The 26,878-nt window shown below is 49.5% G+C and overlaps 1 protein-coding gene across 3 annotated transcripts in view; it reads left to right on the top strand.

Moving 5' to 3' along the window:
- Positions 1-26,878, top strand: part of CACNA2D2 (calcium voltage-gated channel auxiliary subunit alpha2delta 2) — a 209,160-nt gene that overhangs the window by 59,498 nt on the left and 122,784 nt on the right. For all 3 annotated transcript variants that reach the window (XR_010433513.1, XM_064667862.1, XM_064667863.1), the window contains exon 3: positions 22,323-22,439. Coding sequence is in view for 2 of the 3 variants with exons in the window: in XM_064667862.1 (XP_064523932.1) it covers positions 22,323-22,439 (117 nt within the window). In the remaining variant the exon portion in view is untranslated. The remainder of the gene's footprint in view (positions 1-22,322; positions 22,440-26,878) is intronic.

The following is a 26,878-nucleotide window of genomic DNA, read 5'->3' as shown; positions in this document are numbered from 1 at the left end:
AAACTTTTCATTCCGTTCTCTAGATGAAGATCAGAGGTTGTGAGATGAGAGGAGAGAGGCCAGCAGTGAAACAACCCACAGGTTAATCGTGGAGTTGGCATTTGGGGGATTCAGCTTTAAGTTCCTACAGGGTGTTTTTAAGTATTTGTCTGAAAGCTAACACTTAAAGAAACGGAAGCACACAAAAACATGAGAAATTATCAGCCCTGCAGCAGGCTCTTGCTTTAACTTTAAGCCATCTAAAAGGTATAATTGTATCCTGTGAATTGTGTTATAGTTGGAAAACCTTTACAGTGCCTCAGCAGTTGCCTTGCATGCACACAAAGCACATTGCCTTGACAATACAGATCATATCTTCTGGCCACTTTTAAATTAGCAGAGCCTCAAAAAGGTGTAAATTCGCTGTAGTGTTCATTCCTATTTCCTCCCCCAAAATATCTTGAGATCTGGAGATTTCAGCTGCATAGAGGGACTCTGGGGGGGTAGCTGTGGCTCAGCTGTTCTCTTGAGTGTCCCTCACAGCCCTTCACAAGATCTGTTGCAGTCACCTGGCACCATGAGCAGGGCTCTGCTGGCCTTGACTGACCAACAGAAGAGGTGGTTGGGTCAGTAATGCAGCAGAACTGAACAAAACCCAACCTGAGTTGCAGCCTTTCTCTCTCTCTCTAGCTCAGCAGCCTGCCCTGCCAGCCTGCTTCTTTGCAACCTCAAACCAATGGGTTTAGGCACTTTATAATAAATAAAATAAGCTCATGCCCATTCCCTGGCTCTGAAAACGAGTGCCATGGCATGGTTTGCATCCTTGTGGCTTGCATGACATTTCCCCAAAAGAAACTAACCTCACCTGAGCTGTGTCTCTGCCCAAATACCCTGGGGAATCAGGGCTGTGACTGTGTGCTCTGGTGTGGGTGCTGGTGGGGCAGTGCTCTGGTCCCCCTTGGTTACTGGTGTAGAAAGAGCCAGCAGGTCTCCAGCAGTACTGAGCTGGTAGGGCAGGGTGGGCATCTGCACATCAGTGGGAGAAGGTGCCCTTGTGGCTTGGGTGCAGGGCTGGTGCTCTCCCAAGGTGTGCCCCACTATCTGTGAGGACCCTGAGCTGTGAGGATGCCCAGTGTCATTTTTCTCCAGTAGTTAGAGATGCTGGCTTGCAAAAACCAGCACAGATAGAGCACGGAGGAGTTCCAGCAAGGTCTTGCCACCTTTGTCAAGTAGCAGCCAACTTACCTCACTCAGTGCCCAGGCAGGAAATAAACTTGCTAGATGAGTATATTTACTGCAAATGAATTTGTACCAAATCTTGTATGTGCAGCAAAATCCTCTTAGATGAGCATCTGATAAAGGATTAAAACTATTAAATGATTAAAAAATCCCCTCTGCCAAATGGTGAAATATACAGATTATACGGTGCTTTGTTGTTTTGTTTTTCCCCTTGGCTTTGCTATTCCCACCCTCCTTGCTCTGTTTGAGGGGAGGGAAGAGAGGGAGAGAGGTCTCTGCTGCATCCCCGAGGCACAAGGGGTGCCAGGGGGACTGGCAGTGCTGGGAGAGCAATGGAAATCCTGCAGGAAGAAGGGAAAAGGTCCCCAGAACCTCTCCCAGCTGCATGCTGCATCCTGCTTTTCTGAGAAGCAAATGGATTTCTCCTTATTCTGGAGAGCTTTGCTCATGGGAAAGACTAGGCCCATTGGGAGGTTCCTGGGAATTTGGAAGCCAAAACCAGTGAAGTCAAGGAACAAAACTAAACCCTACAGGAGGGCTATTCCAGGCAGGATAGCATCCCAGAGGAGTCTTCATGGGTACAGCCCTACCAGTAGTTCTCTCCTTAAGCAAAACAGAGGGAGGATTGGTTTCAGGCAGCTCCTGAGCTCGCCCTTGTCATCTGAACTGCTGTGTCTCTGGTGGGAAACACCCGTGTCCATAGGTGGGAGGATCATCAGTGTTTCCTTTAGCTCTGGGACATGTCACCTTCCCTGGTGAGCTTGTCTGCAGAGATGTCCTGCACCTCAGCAGCTCCCTGTGATTTGCATCACCTGTGCTGCAGGTGGTGGCAGGTGACCTCAGTTATGTTGGGTGGCAGCAGGGAAGTGTCACCATTTCCCCTGTCAGAACGTCATTTGACTGTGACACCTGCATGTCACTGTCTCCTTTGGGTGTGCAGCCAAGCACTCAGGGCTTGCTAGAAGTTTCTTAGCCCACAGTTCTAAGGCAATAATTGGCAGAGCAATCAAAGCCCCAATAATCAAAGGAAAAGTGCCAAATATTCTGGTCTATGAGGGGTCCAGCTAAAACTCCTTCTGATGTTCATAAGGCTCAGGGGTGTGTGTGTGTCCTGAACTAGAAGGTGTGAGAAGATTCCCTTGCTGTGGTCATGTGCCTGGGTAACTCCTGATAGCTCTGGGAGAGGAAAGCTTGATGGGAGAAGGGACCAGGGCAAGGGTACAAGCTGCTGTTTTGACCCTGAATGTTGAAATGAGGCTGAAACATTGGGCCTCTGCTGTGGAAGGAGCTCTGCTAAGCCTCCAGCAGGATTTCCCTTGGGCTGTCTGGGGCTTGCTTTGTGCTGTGGGGTTGGACCCCACCAGCCAAGGGCTGCTGCTGAAAGTACCCTTTTCCCTGGTGTGCTGGGCATGGGCACTGCTGTGTGGAGGATATTTTGGGGTCAGGCTGGATGAGATAACCGCTTCATTAATGTAACCCTGATTAGGCAGTCAGGGACTGCATCGGAGTCCAAGTTATTAGGAGCTGTCAGCAGCCGAGCGTTCAAGTGGAAGGATGGGAGAGGAGGAAGGAAGAGCCAAAGGGGCTGCAGCAGTGGTGGTGTCAGCTCAGTATTTATGAGGGGAATAAGCCTCTGGTGTTTTATGGCCCATAAGATGCTGTTTTCTCTGGGTCTGTTTGATTAGATAGGATCCTCTCAAGGGCTCGAATGGCACATCATTGATTTCTGCTCACTTCCATGGGAATGGTCAGCAGCCCTGATCTATGCCCCCTGGTTCCAGAGTGCTGAGAGGGGACAGCCACTGCTGGGGGGCAGCCTGTGCCAGGAGGGGCTGTTTGGAAGGGTGCACCCCTTATTTAGCCTGACTCCAGCTCCCCTGCTTTCCTGCACTGTGCTCTCTGCTTTGATTGCTTTGGGGCCATCACTTGCTGTCTCCCAAAATCAAGAGCTGGTACAATGATTCTGTCTCCTTGATATTTTGGGGAGAGCTAGACAAGGGCAGGAGAAGAAAGAGACAGGAGAGGAATTTAGCAGCTCGGAGGGGTTACCAAGAAGACCAAAAGGACACAGTTTCTAGCTGGTATAGCACTGTGGGAACAAGTCGTGGTCAGAGGCATGATGAGGTAGGGACCAGATTTAGGATTATTGGGCAGGTGATGGGTTTTCTAACTTCCTGTGCCCAAGCCCTTATTTAGCATTCGTTACCCATGTGGAAATCTTGTAAAAATCCTGTCCCAGGTACCAAACCCTCAGAAACCTGTCCTTGTGGGTGTCAAGGTGCTTCAGGAGAGGGCAACGTGGTGCTGCCAGCAATGTCAGATGGGTAAGCCTGACCAAAGTGAGTCAGAGTATTTAAAAGCTGCAACAGAGAGCAGCCTCCCTCATTTCCATGTTGTAGCTGCTGGCAGAATCCTGAAGTGAGATGGTAAATAGCTTTTGTAGCTCTTGTCCATATAGATTGGAGGCTGAGGGGTTACAGAGCAGACTTTTCCAACAGGGTTACAATCTTCAGGCCACGATCAGAGGGAGATCTTCGTGCTGCAGAGGCAGAGAGCAGGGCAGGAGAAAAGGGAGCATAGGAACAGACTTTATCCTGGCCCATTAGACGTGGGAGAAGCCATCTTCAGCAGCACTGGAATCGATTGCCATGAGGAGAATTGCAGAATATTTCGTGTTGTTTGGCACATGAGTTGAAGGCAAGGACAGCATGGAGATGTGGGGGCTTGAAGGGGCTGGAGAGGGTTTGCACAGTGATCTTGCTGGAAGGATCCTGGCTTGCATTTTGGTTCCTGCTTGCCTCAAGGCAGTCACCGGTGGGTGGGTTACTTCTGCCTCTTCCCCATGCATAGGGGACAGTGACTTGTGAGCAGAGGAGCATCCTGAGCTGGTGGCCACCAGTGTGAACAGAGGGGGTGTCTGCAGGAGAGCCTGGTGTGAGCTGCCAGGGCTGGCAGCACCTCTGGGTGTCTCTAGGAAAGTTCAGTGACTGTTCCACTTGGCATCACAGAGCTGAATAACTTAAGCCTGGGGGCTCTAAAAGCACTGCCCTTGTTAGCTGGTTTCCTCTGAAAGCTGGGCCAAGGGAGAGCTGGGAAAGAGGAGCAAAGTGCCCACAGCATGGCAGGAGGAGGGAGGTGGGTGGCAGAGTTCTCCTGGGATGGGGCTGAACTGGGGGTCTGCGGAGGGAGGAGCTGGTGCAGTTGTTATGATGCTGCAGTGCAATTTGGGGCCAGGGAGTGGAGCATGGAGGAGAGGGTGGCAGGGCCACTCAGACCCTGGGGTTAACTCTTCTTCCCTTGGAAACTGCATTCCCTTTAACCTTCTGCTTTTGCTTTTTTGGAAACCTTTGAAGACTCTTCTCCCCAGTTCATGTGAAACAGAGATGCTGTTTTTTGGTTGGTTGGTTTGGTTTTTTTTTTTAATTCAGGGGAAGGGTTAGCATTCAGCTCCTGCTGAGAAAAAAAGTGCTGGAGCCCAGGGCCTGCTGGTCCCTGCTCGTGCTGTGCCCTGATTAGCAACTTGTGCTGGAGCACATCAGCACAGGAGGCTGGGCTGCTCAGGGAGCAATGGAGAGAGGGAGGGGACCATGGAGATTTCAGTCCTCTCTTTGATGAGCCTTTGCTGCCTGGTTTTCCAGTGCTGGCAGGGCACTGGGGCTGCAGTGTGTGCTGCTGGCTCTGCCATGTGTGCTGCCTTCCCGTGCCCTGCTGGTTTGCCTTGGCCTGACCTACCTTTCCCAGCTAGTTCTGCTGCCTGAGTTTCTTTAGCCTCATGAGCACAGGCTTCCCCTTCCCTCTGCCTGTCTGCCCACACAGGATGAAAAACTGGTTTCTTCCCTCAGGTGATGCTCGGGATGCTGCCCAGGCATTTCTCCTGATGGTGTTCAGAAGGTGGGACTTGGATTAGACAGAGGGAAAAGAGTGGACAGATTGGGAGCAAAGCTGAACCCTGCCAAACTCATTTCAAGAAGGCCCTTGAGGTGCTATTGGCAATGTCCAGCCTGTCCTACCCCTTCAGCGTTGGCTGAGGAACATCCAGGACTTGCCACTGCAGTAGTAAAACCTCATCTTAGGCTCCCAGTCAACCAAAGCTGGTTTTTTCTTCCCTGAAGTCTGGAGGCAGTAAAAGCAACTGCCAGACTATTTTAGAGCTTGCAGTGTAAACCCAGAGCTCCAGTGGTCTCCAGGAAGCCTGCATCCCATTCCTGCAAAAAAGGTTCTGTCCTCAGGGAATGAAATATTACAGTCACTTTACTCCCATGCGCTGGGACTGTTTGCTACCATTAGTACTGAAAATGGTCCTATGGCAACTATAGGCCACCTCCTCCTTGCTCCCTCTTCAATAATGAAAACACTCCCTACTTTCTCCATCCTGAGGAGTTTTAATCAAATAAACCTGGCACACATGCTCCTGAAAGGAGGATGCTCTCTGTCAGCCAAAATCTGTGCCCGTTCCATTTTCTTCTGATTTAATTTTCCAGAGATTAAGATCCTGCTCATCTCCACTCTCAGAACTTGGCTGCCTGTGTTTTGTTTGTTGGTTTTACTCTGGTGGGTTTTTCCTTTCAGTTGGTGGCTTTGTTTTGAAAACCCTGAAACCCCAAGGGCACTGATTCCCGGGGACCCAGCGGGCTGTGAAATCGATAGGGAGCTGTGCCTTCCCACACCTGGCACCATCTCGCCTGCTCTTGCCCTTCCCTCCTGGACTGTGGGTTGTTGTCTTCCTCCTGAGGACTTTGGCATTGATGCTGAAGAGTATTTCTGATGGGAATGTGTTTTCCCATGACAGGAGGCTGTCTCCTGGCTGCTGGCTCTGCTTTCTCTGTAGAAAGTTGCCTATCTTTGCTGCCATCTTTGGTTCAACATCTACATGTAGCCTTAATGGCAGTAAAAGTTTCACCCTCTTGTGCTAAAGACCTCAAAGTGTGTCCCTTGGGACTGTATTCAGATGACTTTTGAATACCTCCAGGGAGGGAGATCCCACAATCTCTCTGGGCAACCTCTATCAGTACTTGGTCACACTCACAGGTGGTGGTGGTGGGGAAATAAAGTGTTTCCTTATGCTTTTATGGACCATCTTCTGTTTGAGTTTGTGTCTGTTACTTCTTGCTGGGCAAGAATCACTGGGCAGCACTGAGAGGAGCCTGGCTCTGTCTTCTTCACATTCTCCCTTCAGGTATTTGTAAATGCTGCTAAGACACTCAGCCTTCTCCAGACTGAGCTGTCCCACCTCCCTCAGTCTTCCCTTGTGTATATGAGGTGCTCCAGTCCCTTAACCATCTTAGTGGTCCTTTTCTGGACTTTCTCCAGTAGTTCAGTATTTCTCTTGCACTGGGGATCCCAGAACTGGACCCACCACTCCAGGGATCACCTCCCTTGATGTGCTGGCAGATCTTCCTTAGGCAGACCTGGGTACCATGGGCTGTCTTTGCTGCAGGGGCACATTGCTGCCTCTTAGTGTGCACCAAGGTCTCCAGAAACCTTTCCAGCAGAGGAAAAGGAGTACAGGTTGTATCTTTGAAAGCCTGTATTTTAGGCACTGGTTGCCCAGAGAAGCTGTGGATGCCCCATCCCTGGAAGTGTTGAAGGCCAGGTTGGATGGGGCTCTGAGCAGCCTGGTCTGGTGGAAGGTGTCCCTGCCCATGGCAGGGGGTTGGAACGAGATGAGCTTTAAGGTCTCTTCAAACCCAGACCCTTCTGTGATTCCATGATTAATGGTGGGATTCAGTACATTCACAGCTCTCCCTTCTGAGTGTGCCAGCACTCGACTGCACCCCATTCCCGTTGGCTTGGCAGACTGAAGGGTTTGAGCTTCCACAAAGTGTGGGGCTGTTGGTCTTCAGCCTGGACTTCCCTTTTTTCCCCAAGGTCTGTTTGATGCAGGGAAGGCTGCCCATTTGGGGGTGCATTTGTGCCAATAGAGGGGAAGCACCCCTAAAGTTGCCCCCCCCCACATTGGCCTCTGAGCACTGTTTTTTGTGAGGAGACTGAAACACCCAAATATTTCCAGTGCTCTGTGCAGGCTGTGCAGATGTCTGGGGTCAGTGGTGACAAATTATGTAGATTCCTCCCCCTTCCCTCTCTCCTTTCTCATTTCCATTATCTGCCTTTTGTAGAGGCTGTAATTTATTGCATTTTGCAACCTTGTAATTTATGGCTTTTTTATAATTCTTTCCAAGCTTTCAGAAGTAACAGCTCCATGTACCCCAGTGCATTTCATTGTCACACTTGAGGCTTTCCCACCTCCCCCTGCACTTCCACTCTTTTCTTGTAACTTGCCTGTTTACTTGCTAAATTATTATTGTGCACTCAATAAAAATTGCATTTAAAAAGTGATAACTGAAATGACATTTAACATGGAAAGCACTTAAGCATAATTACACTATATGCATTGCATCATTTTGTGACAGTTAATAAAAAAAAAAATCTGAACAGGGTTTTTTGTTGTTTGAGGCTGTAGAGAGCGAGTACTGGCATTTCATCGCTTCTAGAAATGTGGGGTTTATTTTCACTGGAGGACTTGGTCCTGGGATTTTTCTGTCTCATCCACCTTGGCTGGTGCCACAGGTCTCCTGTGCCTGATGCAGCATAAGGTGAAGAAGTCAGCCCTGGCATTCCAAGGGGTTAAAGCTTGCATAACATGCTCAGAGTTTGATCTGGCTTATTCCCAACTGGAAATTTTGAGAGAGTTAGTTTATTTGAGTCAGTGACTTGAGCAGAGTTGCTTGTGTTGGCACCAGGGCTGTGGGGAGAGAGAAGGGGAGGAGGTGACAGCCCCTTGGTTGTCATGATCTGACTGTGGAGACTGGAGTGATGGTGTCAGTGTGGCTTTGGCTCCAGGTTGAGCCCTACAGGGATTTTTTTTCTGAAGAAAGCTGCTGCTGGCTGTAGCTGGGAGCTAAACAGTTAATGTCCTTGCTTTGTACTGCCCAGTGACTCCTACAGGAACGGGGGAAGTGTGCCAACCCCTCGTGACCCCGTGGCTCATATCCTCACTGATATGACTACTTGATTATTAGATTACCTGCAAATCACAGCTCCTTGACCATCTGCTGTGTGAAACTCCTCAGCTCAACCCCAGCATCTGTCCAGCCTGGCCACGCAGACTGTGCTGAATTCCTGAGCAGATCAGCCAGGCTTCCCAGACATGCTTTCTTCTGCTGTGCCTTGTTCTCTCCTTTTCCTTCCTGCAAAACTTCGGCGTACGAAATGCTTCAGGGGCAATCCTCGTTTCTTGCCCTTCATCCCTTCTCCAGAAAGCAGGATGAGTGTGGTCAGTCAGTCATACAGGCTGCAAACCAGCTCGGTAAATCAGGTCCCTGTCTCACATGGGGAACTGCAACTGGAGACGGATCAGAGGTCCTGCATAACCAGGTTAGCCTCCCCTGTAGGAACTGGTCTCCTCCTTCTGGGAGCCCTGAGCTGCTTGGAAAAGGGGTGAGGGGTGGTGGACCTCTCTCTGCACCTCAAGCAAGGTGAAGAGACAAGAACAGGGACCCTGAGTAGCAGGGCACAGGAGGATCTGAAAAGGCATTTGAGATGTAGCGAACAGATGACAGGAGCCACAGTGCTTGACATTTCCAGGCTGTGTGTGAGGGGTTTTTGGAGCAAGCCAAGATAGACAGTACGTGTTTTCCGCAGTTTGGAGGAGTGATCTTCAGGAAGCAGTCTGTGGCAGGTTTGGATACTGGTCCATGAACTGGAAGGGTAGTGAGGAAGTAAGAGGGGTAGGAGAAAATGGAAGCAAGCCTTTATTGAAGACAGGAGAGGAGGAAAAAACCCCACCAGTGAGAACACTAGTGTCCATGAGCAAACACCCCGAGGAGTCTAGAAACAATGTGTTGCTTTTCTGTGGTGGTGGTGTGACTTGTCCTTCGAGTTAATAGACTGTTAATCACTTTATGGGTCACTTAATTCAAAATGTTCACCAAAGCATTCTAAAGTTTGCGAATAGATAAAGAAGATTAGTGAACTCAGGCATTTTTTCCCTCTTTTTCTTCAAATGCACACAACTAGAAACCATGCAGAGGCAGTAATAACTAATATAGGTGGGAAAGGAATCTCCTGGAGAGATTACTCTATGCTTTTTCAAGGAGGAAAAGGCATTTCTGGTTGCTCTTTCTATTATGATTTTTCTGAGCTGAGCTTAAAAAAAAATTATTGATAAAATCCTCATCTGCTTGACAATCAGTCTCATCTGGGAACTACTTGGTGTTATCTTGGCTTAATTCATTAGTAAGAATAAAAAAAATGGCATTAAAAATGGACATCTCTATTGAGAGCACTTAATTCTTTGCAATAAGAGTCAATTATGTCCCATTGAGTAAGCCCCATGCAGAACTACTTACTTGTGAGATTCCTCAGCCTGATACCTGGGAAGATAAAGCAGAAGGAGGGCAGAACCCCACCCTTGCAGGTGTTCTGAGTGCCTGTTTGGTGTGGACTTGCCCATCTCCTGAGCAAGAGGGTGGGTTGCAGGGGCTGGGGACGTGGAGGTCTGTGATCTGCAGCCTGGGTCTGTCGCAGGGAGGGAGGAGAGCTGTTCTCCCATGAGCTCATCAAGTGGCTGGCAGCTCTCCTGATGGTTTTATGGCTGAGAATCTGCTTCTCTTCCCAGTTCCCCTTGCACTTATTTCACAATAGCTCTTCAGTTTCTAGGGTAATGGGGCTGAATGCTCCTGCAGTGCACGGTGGAGGATGTTCCTGCACTGGGCATGCTCTGCTCTCAGAGAGGGAGATGCTAGGGGTTTGTTTGTCTTGCTTCTGGCATGGGGCTGTATTGGGACCCCTTTGAGGTGATGGCACATTCACTGACTGCCTGTGCAGGTGCCCAGGGTGAGCCCATCACCCCAGAGTCTGGGTGCCTTGCTGGGTGTGGGTTTGGTACTGAGAACTGCTCTCTGTGTGTAAGACCAACTGTTTTGGTCCATGGGATGTTGTTAAGTTTCTCATTCCAGCATCCCTGTCACCTGTGTTGTCCAGGAGTTGGGGTGCAGGTTCCTTCTGTGGCACCCGGTGTGCCAGAAACATGACAACATCGATCACTCGGGGCAGGGGGGTTTCTGAAGGTGGTGGTAGTCTTGATAAGTTGGATGAGGAGACTTATATAAAATAGGAAAGGGAATGGCTCTAAAAGGAGAAGCAAATTTTGAAGCCAGTTTCCTGCCACGCTTTTTGTAACTAAAATTTAGTGATGCTTTAAGATGTGTATTGATCATCCAGACAGACCGAGATATATGTGATCTATATAATCATCCAAGTTTTATTTATGACACAAACCCAAGTCAGCACTATTATTTATGAACATAATTGCAAACCCACTTTTCTATTATGTGATCAGCTACACTGCAAAGCAGCCCTGGGGGTTGCCCAGCCTGGAGTGCAGTGAAATGTTTCAGGACTGTGGGAGTGAGCAGGGTACTGCTGCCACGCCGTGGGGCTCCATCCGTGATCTGCTGGGCTTGGGAGAATAAGCTGCAGAATACACCCATGACATTTGGAACATGAGGCAGAATCCTACAGCCTTGGGAAATGATAGTTTTCTTTTTAGAACTCACAGTCTAGTTTTAGGAGGGAAGTTATAAGGTGGCATTAAAAAGCACCTGCTGCATCACCATCACATCTCACCATTCGAGTTTAAATGTCTCATCTGAAAAAACTCCCAGCCAGGTTTCCTTTCAAGCAATTGAGACTGCTTGGGTTTCAGCTTTTGCCACTGCTGTTTAGAGCAATGCTAATTAACATTCTGGGCAAAGGAGCAGAGAGCAGGGAAGGGAAATGCTTATGATTTGTAAATGCCACTTTGCTCTTCTGGCACCGTCCCTCAGGGGAGAGGATTTCTTTCGTCTCGTTCTCGTCTTACCCCCCTCCCTCCCACTGTCTTGGAGTAAAGCTGATGGTTGGGCACGTGTTTTGCCTTAAGCATATGCATAAGTTTGCACTGTGTGTACCTGTGTGATGGTGGGTGAGTCCATGTGGGTGTGAGGGACGTGCCGCTCGGAGTGTACGGGAACGCCTGGCTGGTGCGTGTGAGCCTTTACCAAAGGCAGAGGCATGTGACAGGCTTGTCCATGCTACAAGTTCCCCCTTCCCTTGATGATAAGCTACGAGGAAACGGGGATGAAATCAGAAATTGGCAACATGCTGTCAGGAGGGATTAATTTCTGTCCCTGATTAACTTTATGCTGGAACAGCAGGAGACTAATGCTCCACCGTACACGTTGCCTGATGCAACCTTTTCTTACGCCAAGTAGCTACGAATCCATCCCTGGTCCTGCGTTCTCCTTGTGTTTCCTTAGATGTGGCACGGCCGTTGCTCTGGATGCATAATGACAGGCCCCATACATGTTTCCTAATGCTGATGGAAAGAAGTACTGAAAAAAATCAGCCGGTGCTTTGGGGGTCTGGCTTGAGCCGCGCAAGAGTTTTGTTTCTGCTTGTAGAAGCTTTAGTGTGCCGGTCGGTCTCTGGAGATTCTTGGTGGAATATTAATATTCTCCACTCCTGTGCTACCTTTCCCCCAAGGATTCCACAACACTTTGCAAAAATTAATGATAAATTCTTTCAAAGTGGGAGGTCAGCGAGCCCGTGCAGACACGGGGAGGTGATTTGCCAGCACTCACACAGGCAGGTCAGGGCTGTGCCTGTGGCAAAGGGGGAATACAGACAAGAGTCCCCTCTCCCAGTGTAAGTGCCAGACAATTGCTCCCTGCCTGAAGCTTAATTAAGATCATGGCTGTCATGGGGAGAGTGCAGGTGTGGAGCCCAAACAGCGCTTGGTGCCGGCAGCCAGTGCAGAGGCAGAGCTGTGTGGGGAGCTGTGCCTGTACAGACAGACGGGTCTAGAGCTCAGCCCTGTGTCTGTGAATGTGTGCTCCTGTGCAGGGGGAAAGGGCTGGGACAGCAGGGACTAGAGCCCTCAAATACTGGAAGGAGCTGAAGAGGGAGAGGACAAGGCAAGTGGGGATTCAGGTGTGTCCATAGATGTGCGAGATGGTGGTTGAGCAGATCCAAGTGAGTACTTCTGGCTGCTCTGGGAGTTCTGGCTCCCCTGGGCCAGCTTTGGCTTTCACACTGGGTGCTTCCCTGCACCCAGTTATTCCTGGGGGGCAGTGGGCACCTGGGGACTGATTCTTCCCCACTGTGGGACAGCTTTAAGTCCCTTCCAACACAAACCACGCTGTGATTGTATGAAAACACTGGAGAACATCAGCCAGGGAAGCCTGGGGTCTCCACCACCAGGGGATTAGAGCAGGGCTTGTGAACAGCACAGGTTAGGTGGATCCCGAATGAGCCAGAGGGGATGGGTTGAACAAGTGAGTCTCTTCCAGCCTTACTTCCATCAAGCCTGGGCCTTTGCAGAAATGCTTCCAGTGCTTGAAATTAGGGAGAAATGCTTGTAAACGTGAATCCCTGAAGTGCAGAGAAAGCCCCACCACTTACATCAGAAGGTAAATCAAGAGAAATGCAAAGTTGCTATTTCTAAAAGTTCAATTTCTTTAAAATAGATCATTACTCTGCAGAAAACTGTGGGGGTAAATGTTGACAGTGCTGACTTATGCTGGCCTAGATTTCAATTGCTTTAGCTCTAATAAGAGATTTAGTTTAAATCCATGTCAGTGAAGTTATCCCAAATTTGCATTACTGCAGCTGAGAGCTGAATTTGGCCAGTGGTAGCCATCAGTAAAAATAAAAGGCAACATGAGGTAATTGTTAGTCTTTTTCTTTTGTAGTTAAAAGGAAGTCTGCAAAATATGTCTGGGAGCTTTAGTGTGCACAGCACAGCCTTTTTCACAGCCCTTCCTACAAGAAGCAGCAGCTTTTCTGGCACGAAAGATAAAGCTGTTTTGGGAAAGAGGTCTGGTTATTTATTTAAAGTCAAGTCTTTGAGGATCTGAGAGTCTTTCCTTGCTCAGTGCAGAACGAGTGAGTGAGCTGTGCGTGCTTGGGGTACACTCACAGGGAACAGGGAGCAGCCTTTGCCCACCTGGAGCAGGCCTGCCATGGACACTGCCACTGCCAGGGTGCAAGAGAGCCTGCTGAAATACTTTCTCTCAGAGCAGTGGTGATCCTTTCCTCATCCTCCTCACCGTCAGGGAAACGGAGTGCAGTGAGATCCCATTTTGGGTCTGTATGAGCTTTTGTAGTTGCAGTGTCCTAAACATTTAGCCCTGGGGGGAAAAAGCAGCACAATAAAAGAAAACAGAGTTTTAAACTGTCCAGCAGCTGTGCAAAAGGCAGAACTGCAGCCACACAGAGTCTGAGATGGGAGAAGCAGAGATGTTTCTTGCTTTATCTTTCCCTAGTGATTTCCATCATCCTCTCCCGTTCATTTCATTCGGATGGCTCTCTGAAGCCATCAGTCACCACACAATGCCTCTCTCCCTCCCTGGGCTTCCTGCTGCAGACTCCCTCTCCTCTGAACCCTCTGTCCATATCCCCTCCCTCCCAACCCCTGTGCTTGTCCTGGTGGGTCCAGCGTGGTGCTTCAGCAGAGCATGTGCCTGTCTGCCCGAGAGAGCACTTTAACCTCCTCTGGTTAAGCTGAGGATCCATTCCATAATTGATTTAAATACTTACTTATAGGTAAATCAGAGAGAAATTGAGTTCTTTTCAACCAATATAAATCAAGCATGTGTTTCTGGAAGAGCTTCACGTGTAAGGATTTGCGCTGCTGTATCAGTGCAGCTTCTGATCTGGGGTTGCTGGGGAAAACCCAGTGTGATCCAGCATGGAGGGGCACTGATTCTGATGTGATTTGGGTTGGAAGGGACCTTAAAGACCATCTTGTGCCAGCCCCCTGCCATGGGCAGGGACACCTTCCACTAGACCAGGTTGCCCAGGGCCCCATCCAGCCTGGCCTTGAACACTGCCAGGGATGGGGCAGCTGCAGCTTCTCTGGGCAACCTGTGCCAGGGCCTCCCCACCCTCTGGGCACAGAATTTCTTCATAATATCCAAGCTGAAATCTAGCAAAATAGCACATCTTCATCTGTGACAGCATCCCTCCTAAGATGCACCCAGGGTATTCTAGGTGCAGTTTTAATGTTGTTGATCTGAAGTAGGTGTGTTCTGCGTAGACATACCTTAATCAAACTGGTTAACTCTTGAGAATATATCCCAAAGAGAAGTAGTTGAGGCACCTTTTAAAAATTACTGTTTTCCTTACTAAAGCTTTTCTTATGCCTTATATGACCAAGTGAGCAGCCAGAGTCAAGGATCAGCTTGGTGTGTTTGTTTTGTTTCTGTTTTACTGTACAAGCTTGTATTTTTAGAGATCATGTAATCTCTGAATGCATTTGGGCATTTGTCTGAGATGCTGTAGCTGTTCTTTTCCTCTCGTACATTAGCAGAGCATGCTCTGGTGGGCTTTTCCCCCGACCTGGCAGCAAGACCCATGCCATCCAAGTGGCTGTGAGTGTGCACAGGAGTGCCTGGGCAGAGCTCCCAGCCTGGTTGAGACCCTCTGTTTTCAACCGTGCAGTGATTTATTCTTACAGCATTTTATCTGAAAGGAGAAGACCAAGTTTCAAGTTGTGTGGTACTGAATTTCCTTGCAGAAGATTCACTCTCTGCAAACACTGAGGCAGGTCTGTTGCTCTGAGAGCTCCTCATACAAGGGTTTGGGCTGATGAAGACTAAAAGCAGCTTTCCAGGCCGGGAGAGGTTTTCTGTAATCCAGGCTAACCGTGTATAGCCCTTTATCCCTGTCTAGTTGCTAAATTATGTATAGCAGTCTCATGTCTACTTCTGGGCTGGCAGGGCTGAAGTCTCAGCTGTAGAGGCTGGTGATCCTGGGCTGAGAGCAGAAGTCCAGCCAGTGCCACAGAGGACGGGAGATGTGGGTGCCAGGGCAGGACAGGGAGCACTGGAGCAGCTCCACCTCTCCATCCCTGGTGGTGTGGGCTGTCTTTTTCTCTTCCCTCACGTCCTCTGTGGTACTGCTTCTTTTTCACAGGCATTTTGGTGAACTGGGGAGCCTTAGTTCTATGGTTTGTTTGCTTCAGTTATAGCTGACCGTCCCTGAGGAGCAGCTAAACTGCACATTTCCCTGTCCTGCTTCTGCGGGAGAGCTGTGAAGAGCTGCTCAGAGGGTGCTTGCATTTTATTAGGTGGGTGGAAGGATGGAGCACAGCAGGGAAATGGCACTGAGCGAGGGGAGAGGGAGAGAGGGTTAGGGAACGTCAAGCTTCCCCAGCAGCCCGTGCCCTGTGCCGGTGCCCAGCCCTGGCCCTGCCGGGGTGTGGGATGGGATGGGGTGGGATGGGATGGGATGTGCTCCGCCCGGGGAGGCGCGGGCAGCGCTGCCGGTCCTGGCTCTGTCGGCGAGGCCGCTGCCGCCCTTATCGCTGCCTGCTTCATTATCCCTGACGCTGCGCCGGGGCTGGCATCCTCCTAATGTCATACAGACACCGCGGTGATTACCATCATTGCAAGAACTATAAGCACCAGACGATGAAATTTAACAACAGTAGGTGCAGCAGGGATGAGGGGAGAGATGGGAATCGTGCTGTCTCTGCTCTCTGCCTGTGGCCCTGAGCAGTCTCCATTTTCCAGCAGGATCTCTGGGGTTTGGCACTACTCTTCCTCCCTGTTACCCAGCCACAGTGCTTCTTGCTCAGCCTGGACCATCTCACTGTGGTCTTGCTGGTCATTTATATTACTGGGCAATTCTCCTCTAGGCTCCCTCTTCACCAGTTGGGTCTGCTCTGTGTACACAAGGCACGAGCAAGTCGGCTCAAGGGTTCTCCCCATTCCTCTTCACTCATACTCTGAGCTGTGGGGAAAGGGCAGGACCCTGCTGTAGGTGAGATGAGACTCAAATGGGGCCAGGCTGATGCTTGGCTGGGGGAAACCAACAGATCCTGAAGCTCCAGGAGAAGCATTAGATGAGCATCTGAGCAAGCAGCCCCTCTAAGGGCAGGTATCCTGCTGCAGCAATTCTTGTACCAACTAATTCCCTTCGCAGAGGCCCTATGTGGGTCACTGTACAAAGCTGATCCCAGGCATGGGCCTGGCTGCAGGAGCTTGAAGGATACCCCTGAACAGAGACCTTCCCTGCCCCATAACAACACCAGGTGGGAAAAACCTTTTGTTTTCCTGCTTGCTGGCCTTTGTGGGGCATGACATGGCACAGTCCCATTTCTAGGGCATGAGGGGTTGTCTCAGGTGTGCACAGCTGTTGTGCCTGCAGCATGTGTTTTGGTCTTTGACCTCCCTCCCTGGGAGCACCCCAACTTTGAGGTGGGATGCTCCAGGAGCAGGAAGGCAGACGCTCCTTTGCTGCACGTAGTACTGTGCTCTTTTGCAAACATGCCAGGTTTGCACTGTGATTAAACGCTGCTGTTTGGACTGCAGCTGTCCAAACCTGGTGTATTGGATTCATACAGGGGTGGGGAAAAAAATTAATTTCTGGAAGATGACTATTACCCAGATCAGGCGCCTTTCCAGCAGGAGCTGGAGCTCCACAGCCTCTCCCTCCTTGGCCCTGAGCACACCCTAGCTGGGGTTTGAGCAGTGGGTACAGCTGTATCCTGGCCCAGGGGGCTGAGAGCTGCTGGGGTTACCCAGCTGCCCTGCTAGGGCTCAGATTTTTGGTTGCTGTTGTTCTTGAGTGGGGTAAAGGGGGAATCTTGGCAGGGAGTGGGTGCTGTGTAAGCACAGTGGAGTGATGCCCCTCTGATTTTGGGGGAGGGCTGCTTCCTGGGGGATGTTAAGTGGAGCTGGGGGGAAAGGGAATGGGGGGGTCTGTTTCGGGTTACAGGGGCACCCCACTATCCCAGCCCTCTCATCAGTGTCCTCCCTCATGTCCCGGATAAGGGGGCTGGAGAGAGTTGGCAGGGGAGGCCAATGCCTGTAGGAGACAGCAAGGCTGAGGCTGGGGAGACAACTTTTACTTTCTGGTGGTGCCCAGAGGCCCACATACTAATTGTGCTCTACAGGGAGCTGCCCTGGGATTTGTTATTTTCCTTCATGTTTTATCATCAGATACCTTGACCCATGGAAGGTGTTGGATCCTCTCGTAGCAGCTGAACAAGTGGTGATTTCTGCACCCGTTTCCTTCTCAGGCTGCCAAGTTTCATGGTGCTGGGTGTACTCATAGGGAACTGGGAAGAGGCAAATGCTTTCTCTGAACCCTGACAGCTCCCTGGATATATGGGCACAGAGGGAATTAATGGCAGAGATGAGCATCATTTGTTGTGCATTAGAAGCAAGGCAAACAACTGAATTTAGAGAATGGATGTGCTAAGGCAGTATCAGATCTGCCTCCTTGGCTGTACAGGTGCTAGGAACATGTGCTGGCAATTGCTTGTGTTACCAGCTCTGCTTCTTAGTGAGGCCACTTAGCGCTTCTGGGCTGGTTTAGATCATCCTCGCAGCTGTTTGTAATTGCACTGTGCTTAGGAATGTTTGGGATTAAATTTTTTGTGTTGCAGGTTGTCTTGAGCTGTTTGATTTTTCTCCCCCCACCTGCTTTTTTTTTCCTTTGTTTTTGTTGTTTTGTTGCAACTCAGTACTTTCTGTTGTTTTGCCAGCATTAATATTCTCCCCACACACTTGCCACGTATTAGTTCACTCTCAGCATCCACTGCTGGGCTCCTTTCCACTGCCATGACTGGATCTTCTGCTACTGCATCCAGTTTCAGCCCTTCCCAGACTTTTTATGGAGACTTGCAGTTTATAATTTGGCCTCACTTCCCGTCCCCTGAGTACAACAGCTTCCTCTGTGCTGCCTGAGGGCTCATCCCTCTGCAGGTAATTTAGAGGCTCTGTGCAGCCCTTCTCCTGTCCAGTAACTTCAGGTTTGCCAACCACATTGGGCAGGGCTAACACAAGGGCTGCTTGGGCACATTGGGCAGGGCTGCTTCTTGTTTCAGCGTGGCTGGAGCAGCGCAGGGTTTGGCTTTGCTCTGTGTCCCTGCATTGCCACTCACCTGCATGTTGGGGAGGCTGGGGGGGGTTGGGGTCTGTTCCTCAAAGGATTACAAAGTAAAACCCAGTCTACCAAGAACACACAACCTGCCCCCCCTCTCCCCAAGGGCACCCGCAGGGCTGAGTGTGAGGGTTTGTTCATGGAATCAGAAGCAGTGGTTCCTTGACTCCGAGGTCACGGCTGGTACAAATGTCAAGCCCAGGTCCCAGAGCACTGGATCACAGGAGCATTTCAATGAGAATGGCTTTCCAGTCTGGACAAAACTAAGGGCTTTTGCCATCACTGAGGAATGTTCTGGATGTCTTGGGCTGGAAAATACTCCGTTCGATTCAGCTCAAGGGAAAACCCAATATGGGAAGTGTCACCTTAGATAAAACCTATTCTGAACAACCCAAAGCAAAATTCTGCAGTGGAGAGCATGAAGTTCTCTGAATTGCCTGCAGCCCTGGAGCCCTACAATTCGTTCCCCTGCCCGTCTGGGACGTTCTCATGCACGTATGGTCACTGTTAATTTGTCTTGGATTGTTCTAATTAACGCCGATGAACTGTTCAGCCAAGAAGACTGCAGAGCTCTGCAGCTGCAGAGAGGGCTGGAGGAACAGCTCCTGGTTTCTTTTTCTGTTCTGTCCTCCCTTGTGGACAGGCACCGTTTCTGTCCATGACCAATAGGAGCCCATTTTCTGTTTCATAATAGGAAAATACTAATGTCAGGACTCCCTCTGTACCCAGAGCTTTCTCCTTGAAGATTGCTCCTCTTTGCTTTCCTGATTGCTGCTGCTCAGCTGGAGGTGCTGCGCGTCTTCCAAGCACATGACTTTGTTATGCTGTTACTTACCAAAGGGGGAAAAAAGAATATGAGAGAATATTGCTTTGTGTGGAGTGTCCCTCGCCTTAACCCCTTCTGTGCTGACATGGGGGTGTTTTTATCTAGAGGATGTTTTTCTATTGGCAGTACAGGCTTTTTGATCTGAGGCTCAGAGTATGATGGAGCTCTGAAGCGAAGAACATCTAGAAATTGTATCCTGAGCTGCATGGAGAGCAGTGTGACCAGCAGGCTGAGGGAGGTGATTATCCCCCTCACCTCTGGTGAGACCCCTCCCTGGAGTGCTGTGTCCAGGTCTGGGTCCCTCAACATAAGAAGGATATGGACCTGTTGGAGCAGATCCAGAGGAGGGCAACAAAGATGCTCTGAGGGCTGGAACACCTCTCCTGTGGAGACAGGCTGAGAGTTAGGGTTGTTCAGCCTGGAGAAGACTCGAGGGAGACCTTAGAGCCCCATCCAGGGGGGCTCTAAGAGAGCTGGAGAGGGACTTTGGGCAAGGGCCTGTAGGACAAGGGGTAATGGCTTCAAACTGAAAGAGGGGAGGTTTAGATTGGATGTTAGGAAGAAATTAATCACTGTGAGGGTGGGAGGCCTGGCACAGGCTGCCCAGAGAAATTGTGGATGCCCCATCCCTGGAATTGTCCACAACTAGGTTGGATGGGACTTGGAGCAACCTGGTCTAGTGGAAGGTGTCACTTCCCATGACAGAGTGACTGGAACAAGATGGTTTTTAAGGTCTCTTCCAACCCAAACCATTTTATGATTCTGTGAAATCATTTCTGCTGCAGTCTTGGGATGCCTTTTGAATGTTCTTTCTTACTAAAGCATCTTCTTTAGAGCCACCATGCTCACGTAGCAATCACCTACACTAAGACAGGAGTTGCCAAATTGATGTGAATTATTTGGTTTGGGGACCAGAATTATTTGGGTGAAGCCCTTGGAATCAGGTTGACTGGAAATTTAATGATTGGAGTTGTCTTTCCTTGAAGACTGGCAGGTCTGGACCCTGTGAGAGCAGAGCCCTGGGGAGGGCACTGGAGCCATGCTCCACGTGTCTCTTAGGGGCTGAGGAGTCGGCTGAGGGGCACAGATGTCTGGCTCTCAGCATCTCTGCTCTTGGCTCATGGGCAGTGTTCTCACAAGTCAGTAACCAGCAACACTCACAGAAATGCTGTTTTCTCCAGAAACTCCAGAAATGAGCAGATCTGAGCCTTTTGTTGCTGCCCCACTGACAGATGGTGTGGGTTACTGTCCTGGCAGCCGGGGCAGGTGACCTGAGTCCCTTTGGGGAAAAATACAGTTGCCTGGAGTAGAGCTAGGATGGAGCAAGGATGTGGACACAAGGCTGCCAGGAAAGGCTGCTGTCAGGAATTTTCTAGTGGCATGGAAGAAGGGAGGAGCTTGGGCAGAACAGGGACTGCAGTGAGAGTTTCAGGAAGCGAAGTTGAAGCCTGAAGATTAACCAGGTAGGTCTGGAAGGGCTGTGCACAGCCAAAAGACCAGCCCTTTGCTGAGTCTCTGAGTGTACTCCTATGGCTTCAGCCTCAGAAACCGCTCTGTTTAACCACAGAAAGGCTCTGTATGTGTCTGTCTCTCTGTGTCTGCTCCAGCTCTTAAATTCATCACCAGCTGCATTCAGCAAGTGGAGTCACTACCTGCTCCAGCTTATTATAAGGTCTAGAGAAGGAAAAGGGTGGGGAGTAAGGAGTTTCCCAACATATTAGAGGGTCTCAGCATGTTCTTGAGCTGTGTGATGTGGTGCTGTGTGGATCCTGGGCACCTACCTTGCCTGTACCTTTGTTTTTACTGGCTCTGCCAAGTGAAATAGTTGTGGTGGTATCAGCCTGGTGGGTGTCTCTGGCCAAGCCTCTCCTTAGTCCATGGTGAAGTGGTGTGGTTCTGAGGCACATGTTTGTCATGTGGAAGCTGGTTGTTCACTGTTTGTGTCTGGGTGCTGCTCTGAGTCCCAGGGCAGATCTGGGCAGGGACAGGCAAATGTGCCCTGAGAAGTGGTTTCTGCAGCCCCTGGTCTCTTCCTTGGTCGACGTGGCCAGGTCTGCAACAAACCAGCAGTTACAGGCAGAGTCTGTAATGAAGCTCCAGCAAAGAGGGGGTTTTGTCCCGTGGGAAAGCATGATGCAGCTTCCAAGGATCACACAAGGGTAGGTGCCAGACATGCTTAGCGTGGAATTTGCAGTTAGGCGTGGAGTCAGCTACCTCCTTGGGGAGGTTCAGCTCTCCTTGGAGGGTTTTCTGCTCCCATATGTCTTCATGCCTGGAGTTGAAGGCATTTGCGCGTAGCCTGAGGATACAGAGAGAATCAGAAGCCTATTTACTTTGTGGGTTTTTTTCATGTACCTTACTTAAAAAAAGATAAGTCACAAAGGATTTTTTTTCCCTAATCTCGATGATTGCAATAAGCTCTTCCCTTTGACCCTGTGTTGGTTGCACCTGGGTTTGCGGGCAGATGGAGTTAACAAGTCACAAAATGATCTGAGGAGGTGACTGAGGGGTTGGTTGTGAAGTCTTATGGTGGGACTGATTCCTTCTTGCTGAGGCGGTGCTGATGCTGATTCCCTTGGGCTTTGTCTCCTTGTGTGATGTGAGTTGGAAAGGCAAGCCTGTGGGTCACTGCTGCTGCTTTGGGTGAGAACATTCAAATCCAGGTAATTGCATCTGGCCTTCAGGATAATCCTGGTATAGATTTGTGCCTCTCCCTGCTGCAGCCTGGTCAAGTTCTGGACTGGTTGTAGAAATCCTCATTTCCTGAGGGTGCCAAATTACTGTGGCTTGCTTGGAGACATGGTTTTTATCCTACTTCATGTGATCCCCTTGCTCTGGTTCCTGGTGCCCAGGGCTGCCCTACCTGCACCAGTGCTGCCAGGTCTGCAGGAGCAAGCCCTGGGGGCAGGTGGGAAGTGTGGACTTGCCAAGTCCAGCAAGTGGCTTTGGGGAGGCGGTCAGTGGGATTTAGGGATGTGTTTGGGTGAGGGAGAGCACAGCAGGAAGCATTGTGGCTCTGCCTGTGCTGCAGGACTGGCTCAGCAGAGGCAGGGGGTGGGCAGTGCTGTGGTCAGCTCAGCTTTTGAGTGAGAGGGTGGGATGCTCATCTCTTCAAGCATGAAGGCAGGCGGCTCTAAAGCCAGTGGTGTGGGCAGCAGGTCAAATGCATTTCTTTTTTTCTGGTGGCAAAGCTTTTCTCCCCTTGCTCCCCTTATTTCCAAAGCTTATATTGTTACTTAATCCACATTGCGAGAATTCTCTTTCAGAGGATCAGCTTTTCTGTGGGAAGACTGCTGTATTTCTCTCTAATATTGACTGTCTTTCTTTCTCTTGCTTCCCTTCTTAGATCTACGATGACAATAAAAACCTGTTTGAAGTCAAGGAGAACGTGCCCAGGAAGTTGGTGGAGAAGGTTGCAGGGGACATTGAGAGTCTCTTGGCCAAGAAAGTCCGTGCTTTAAAGGTAAGGAGATGGGCCTGTGCGCCGATCCTTTGATGATGATGCTTGGTTTAAAGAAGAGGGTTGATGCTGGTGCAACGTTATGATCTCAGCTTCAAAGTGATTTCTGTGGTTGTGTGGCCTTTTCTGGGAACTGCATCCTGCAGCTGGGCAGATTCACATGGAATATGTGAGGCAAGGATGTATTGTGAGGATCTACTATAAGTGTCTTCTTGCTTTTTATCTCCTCCCGCCATCATGCAAACACCTGAAGGTGCTGCCACAAGAATACAAGTGACAGCAAAGCCTGGCAGCAGATTTGACCAGTCCTTTAACTGGGAGTGTACTGGAACCAGAGGTACTGTGGTGTACCATGAGCAATAGCTCAGGGAAGTGTTTCAGACAAGAGGGGCCTTTCCTGCTTAGGAGAGGATGCACTGAAGTGTTTGTGCTGGTGTCTGGTACTCGAATCCTGTGACTGACTACACGTGTGGGTTGCCCCCATGGGTGTCTGCATACATTTCCAATCTATTGTCCTATTTTGTAACGTTCCTTTTAAAATGAACTCATTTTATCTGTATTGGAGCAAGGTGACCTGATCGTGGTGCTGGCTCAGTGAAACCTGGCAGTGGCTGTAACGAGGCAGCAGCAGGGCCGTGCTCTGGTACAGCACTGTCTGCTACTGGGGAAGAGACAAGTAATTGCCTTCTTGGAGAGATGGAGAACCCTCTCCTCTGCAGAGGGGTATGGGTACTTCACCTCCAGGAGCTGTGTCCTCTCAAAAACATGAGTGGCATGAAACTGTGCAATGGGCACCTGGCAGGGTGGCCAACTGGATACAGGTTGTAGCTTGATTCACTGAAAGGGCATCTGCAGAGTGATGGGAAAGGGGAAGGCTTGGAGCAGGTAGTGTAGCTGTTGTGTCCATGTCGGGACTATAGCCAAAAAGACTTGGCCATCCTTCAGTCTGATAGGCAGGAATGGGAGCACAGAAAAAAGTGCCGTGGTGAGGAAAGGGGTGTTGCAGTAACTGAGGTGTAACTAAGGCTGTGAGAGTTTGGAAGTGACCTGTCTCAAAGGCTGAGTAAGAAGTAGCTCAGAGAAGGGATTTGGGTGAAAAAGATTGTTGTTTGCTCAGTTCTTGACTTTGGGAAGTAAAGAATAATCCTACTTGGGATTCACACTAAGTGTTTTAGCTTGAATGGAAGGAGCTGAAGAGGGACTAAATAGGTGGACACTGCCAGCACTGTATTTGGGATTGTGGAAGTGAAAACCAGGGAGGTGAGGTTTTTTTCTTAACGTGAGCTTACATCCTTCTGTTCGTATAGTTTGTGTGCATGCATGAGCATTTATCACGTTAAACAATCCAGAGATGTGCAGCACCTATAGATGCTGGAGGAAGACACGGGGGACAGAAGTTAGTTGCAAACTTGATACACACCTGGACAACACGTGGCTCCCGTGGGATGAGCAGGGTAAACCCTGAGTTACACATCAAGACTGTGCTGGGTGGTTCCACTGTGACATTTGAATTTCAGCTCATCAGTCACTGTGTTTTTCCTTGCCCTTTGCTCTGAGTCACACAGCATTACAGAGAGTTTGTGCATCTTCTGGTGCTGGATCAAGGGTTGAACTGTGTCCTTGGTACAAATAACCTTGTTTATCTTCCGATTTGCTTTCCTATTTTTGGGATTTGGGGCAGGACAGGCTGGTGCACTGTGAAGGGCTTGCCTGATGCTGGACCTGACACAGGAGCGATTCTGGCAGTGCTGGTTAGATAACAGCACTTGGTGCTGTCTTACAGCGGGAACAATGACCTGTTCACCTGAATTAGTCCTTTCAAGAGGACTCCAGAGAACACTCTTGGATGGAGCAGTCTTTTACACCCAGCTTGCGTGTCAATTCTTGACATCTTGGCTTGGTGGCACTGACAGGAAAATCTGCAAATAGGGAAGTTGATGGAGGAGGAGAAATTGAACCTTCTGAACTTCTACCATGAGCTAAGCTGCTTTGAAGCAGCTCCTTCTACTCTCCAGCCTGTGTTTTCTTCTGTCTCAATCTCAACTCTCCCCTTAGTTGAATCATCTCTCCTGGAGTTATTTCCTCCCCTTCTCTCATGACTCACGAGAGTGGTGATGACTTCTTGAAACACGTTTTTCATCATCTGAGTCAGGTGGGACTCCATGTATCAGCGAGGACAGGTGAGGAGGGAGAAATGGAGCCTCTCCTTGATGTATGAATTGCCATGTCACTGGGTGCTCACTGCTGAAAAGATGCATCCCTGTCTCCTTCGATGCAGGAGAGGGAAGGGATATTGCCTGTGCCTTGGTGGTGCTTTGTAGGAAGGTGCTAGCAAGCCTTTGGGCACACACCATGGGTGCACAGCTCAGAGCACTGTTCTGATTAGGCAATGATTCAGTCCAGTCATCAAAGAACCTGTTTTCCTCTAAGTGAAAATATTAATGTGTCTTTATTAAAGTTAGACTATGTGCAGAGCATTTATTAATAATACATAGTTTCTTACCTTGTGTGGTGCATTTCTAAGAAGCAGAAATCAAGCACAAGGAAATCAAACCATGGGCCATGGCACAGGTCTGGCACTTGTAGGACGTTCTGATTTCCCACATACGTTTTGGAGGAGTGCCACAGACAGGGGTGTGTGGCAGAGGGGGTAATTGCTTTCTAAGTGAAGGCATCTACAAGGGGCTGGTTATTTGGATGCTGTCTCTCCCTTTTTGTTCTGGAGCATTGTATCTGATGACAGTCCCATTGTGGGACAAAAAAACTTCCTAGGAAGATCTCTTTGCAATCCCCACCTGTTCCACCTGGCATTGGAGGTCATCATCTGCCGCTGAGTCCTGTGGGACTTCTACCCTGTGTCCTACACAACAGCTTCTGTTTGACATGGATTTGCATCAGCACTAACTGCCTTTCCCTCGGCATCATCCTGTGTCCTTTCTCCATGATGATTTCATTGCTTCAAGCCTGGCCTCACAATCTCCCTTGGGCTCTGTAGTTCCAGCTGCTTTTTATTCCCAAGCTTTAACAGGAGGGGAGGTAACAAAGATGGTCTTCAATACTGAAAGTGCAGCTAGTTTCCTCACTGAGTGAGCCAGGGCAAAGCCATCACCTGAAGGTCTGCAGGAGGTGGCTGCCAGCTTCAGATTCCCTCCTGAGAGCAGCACATCCCACAGTTTACTGTGGATATGTCCTGATGTGAGCTATTCATACACCATGACCTGCCTAAAGATGATTGTCTGTGCTGGGGGTCTTCCCCCTTCTCTAAAAAGAGGCCTCCTGATCCACAAAGCATGGTGGGAATGCCCACGGGCTCTGGCACTGCCCCGAGGGGATACTGGTGACACAGTTGGGCTGGTACTTTTTCCAAAGAGCTGGTTTAGTTTTGGGTGTTGTACATCACTGGCAAAATCTTTTGGGATAAGGTGAAGTCTGTTTTATTTCCCATGGACCTCAGCTGTGGGCAGTGTCAAATATGACCTGTGGAACAAAGTGGCATTTTGCATAGTGGAGAATTTACAATGTGCATTATGTATGTCTGTCTATATTTTACATATGTATGTATAAGTATTTACAGGTGTATGTACATGCAGCAGGTTTGGTGCACCTTGCTGGCTCTGCTGATGAGAGCACCAACAGCATTTACCAGCAGCAGGAGAAAAGTTTGTGGTTTGGGGGGTTTTTTTATTCTGTTGTCAAATTTAACAGCACATTTTTGTTGCTGTGTAATGAGCACCTGGGGGCAAGGAGGTGCTTGCTAGCAGTGTTCAAGGGTACTGTTCCTTCAACTAAGGTGCAGGAGCTCACAGTGTATTTCACTGAAGACACTCAGACTTTCCTGTAAAAAGAGTAGGAAAACCTACACTTGCATTGGATGTTTTGTTTTGGCAGAAAAGGGAATACAAAGGACAGGCCTGGGGATTTTCTGTGTTGTGAAGGCATCCTGCAGGGAAGTCTGGTTGGCTACAAAGCCCAGGTGAATATGGCTCTAGAAGTTTGTGGTGCTCCCATCTTCCTTTACGTTGGGGAAGGTGGCTGGAAAAGCTGGAATTTGGTGCACGGTGAAGGTGGTTGATCTGGAGATGAGTAGGGCTTGGGGTTTTGTACTGCCTTCACCAAATTTTGCTATTTTGTCTCTGATTTCCACCCCTCAGTCTTGAGCTTTCCCACCTACTGGCACCTTTTCTTGCGCGTTCCTTCTGATGTGATGGTGCAGTTAGTACTTGACCATGCTTAAGGACCCTCTGATGGAGGGCAAAGTGGGATTTTGGTGTCTTACCACAAAATACTTACAAAACCAGCTTCTTGGGGTGAAGCAGGTCAGCAGGGGCATCACGGGAGGCAGGAGCTGAGGCTGGTTGTGCTTTCAGTCCTGGTTGAACGCTCAGTGCATTACTGTTCAGCTGGGACTAGTTCCAAGCTCCATTTGCGTCTGGCACGAGCAT

Source organism: Pseudopipra pipra, chromosome 11 (assembly GCF_036250125.1).
Source record: "Pseudopipra pipra isolate bDixPip1 chromosome 11, bDixPip1.hap1, whole genome shotgun sequence".
Lineage (NCBI taxonomy): Eukaryota > Metazoa > Chordata > Aves > Passeriformes > Pipridae > Pseudopipra > Pseudopipra pipra.
The sequence above is the reverse complement of the archived record's forward strand: the minus strand, read 5'-3'. Positions and strand labels throughout refer to the sequence as shown.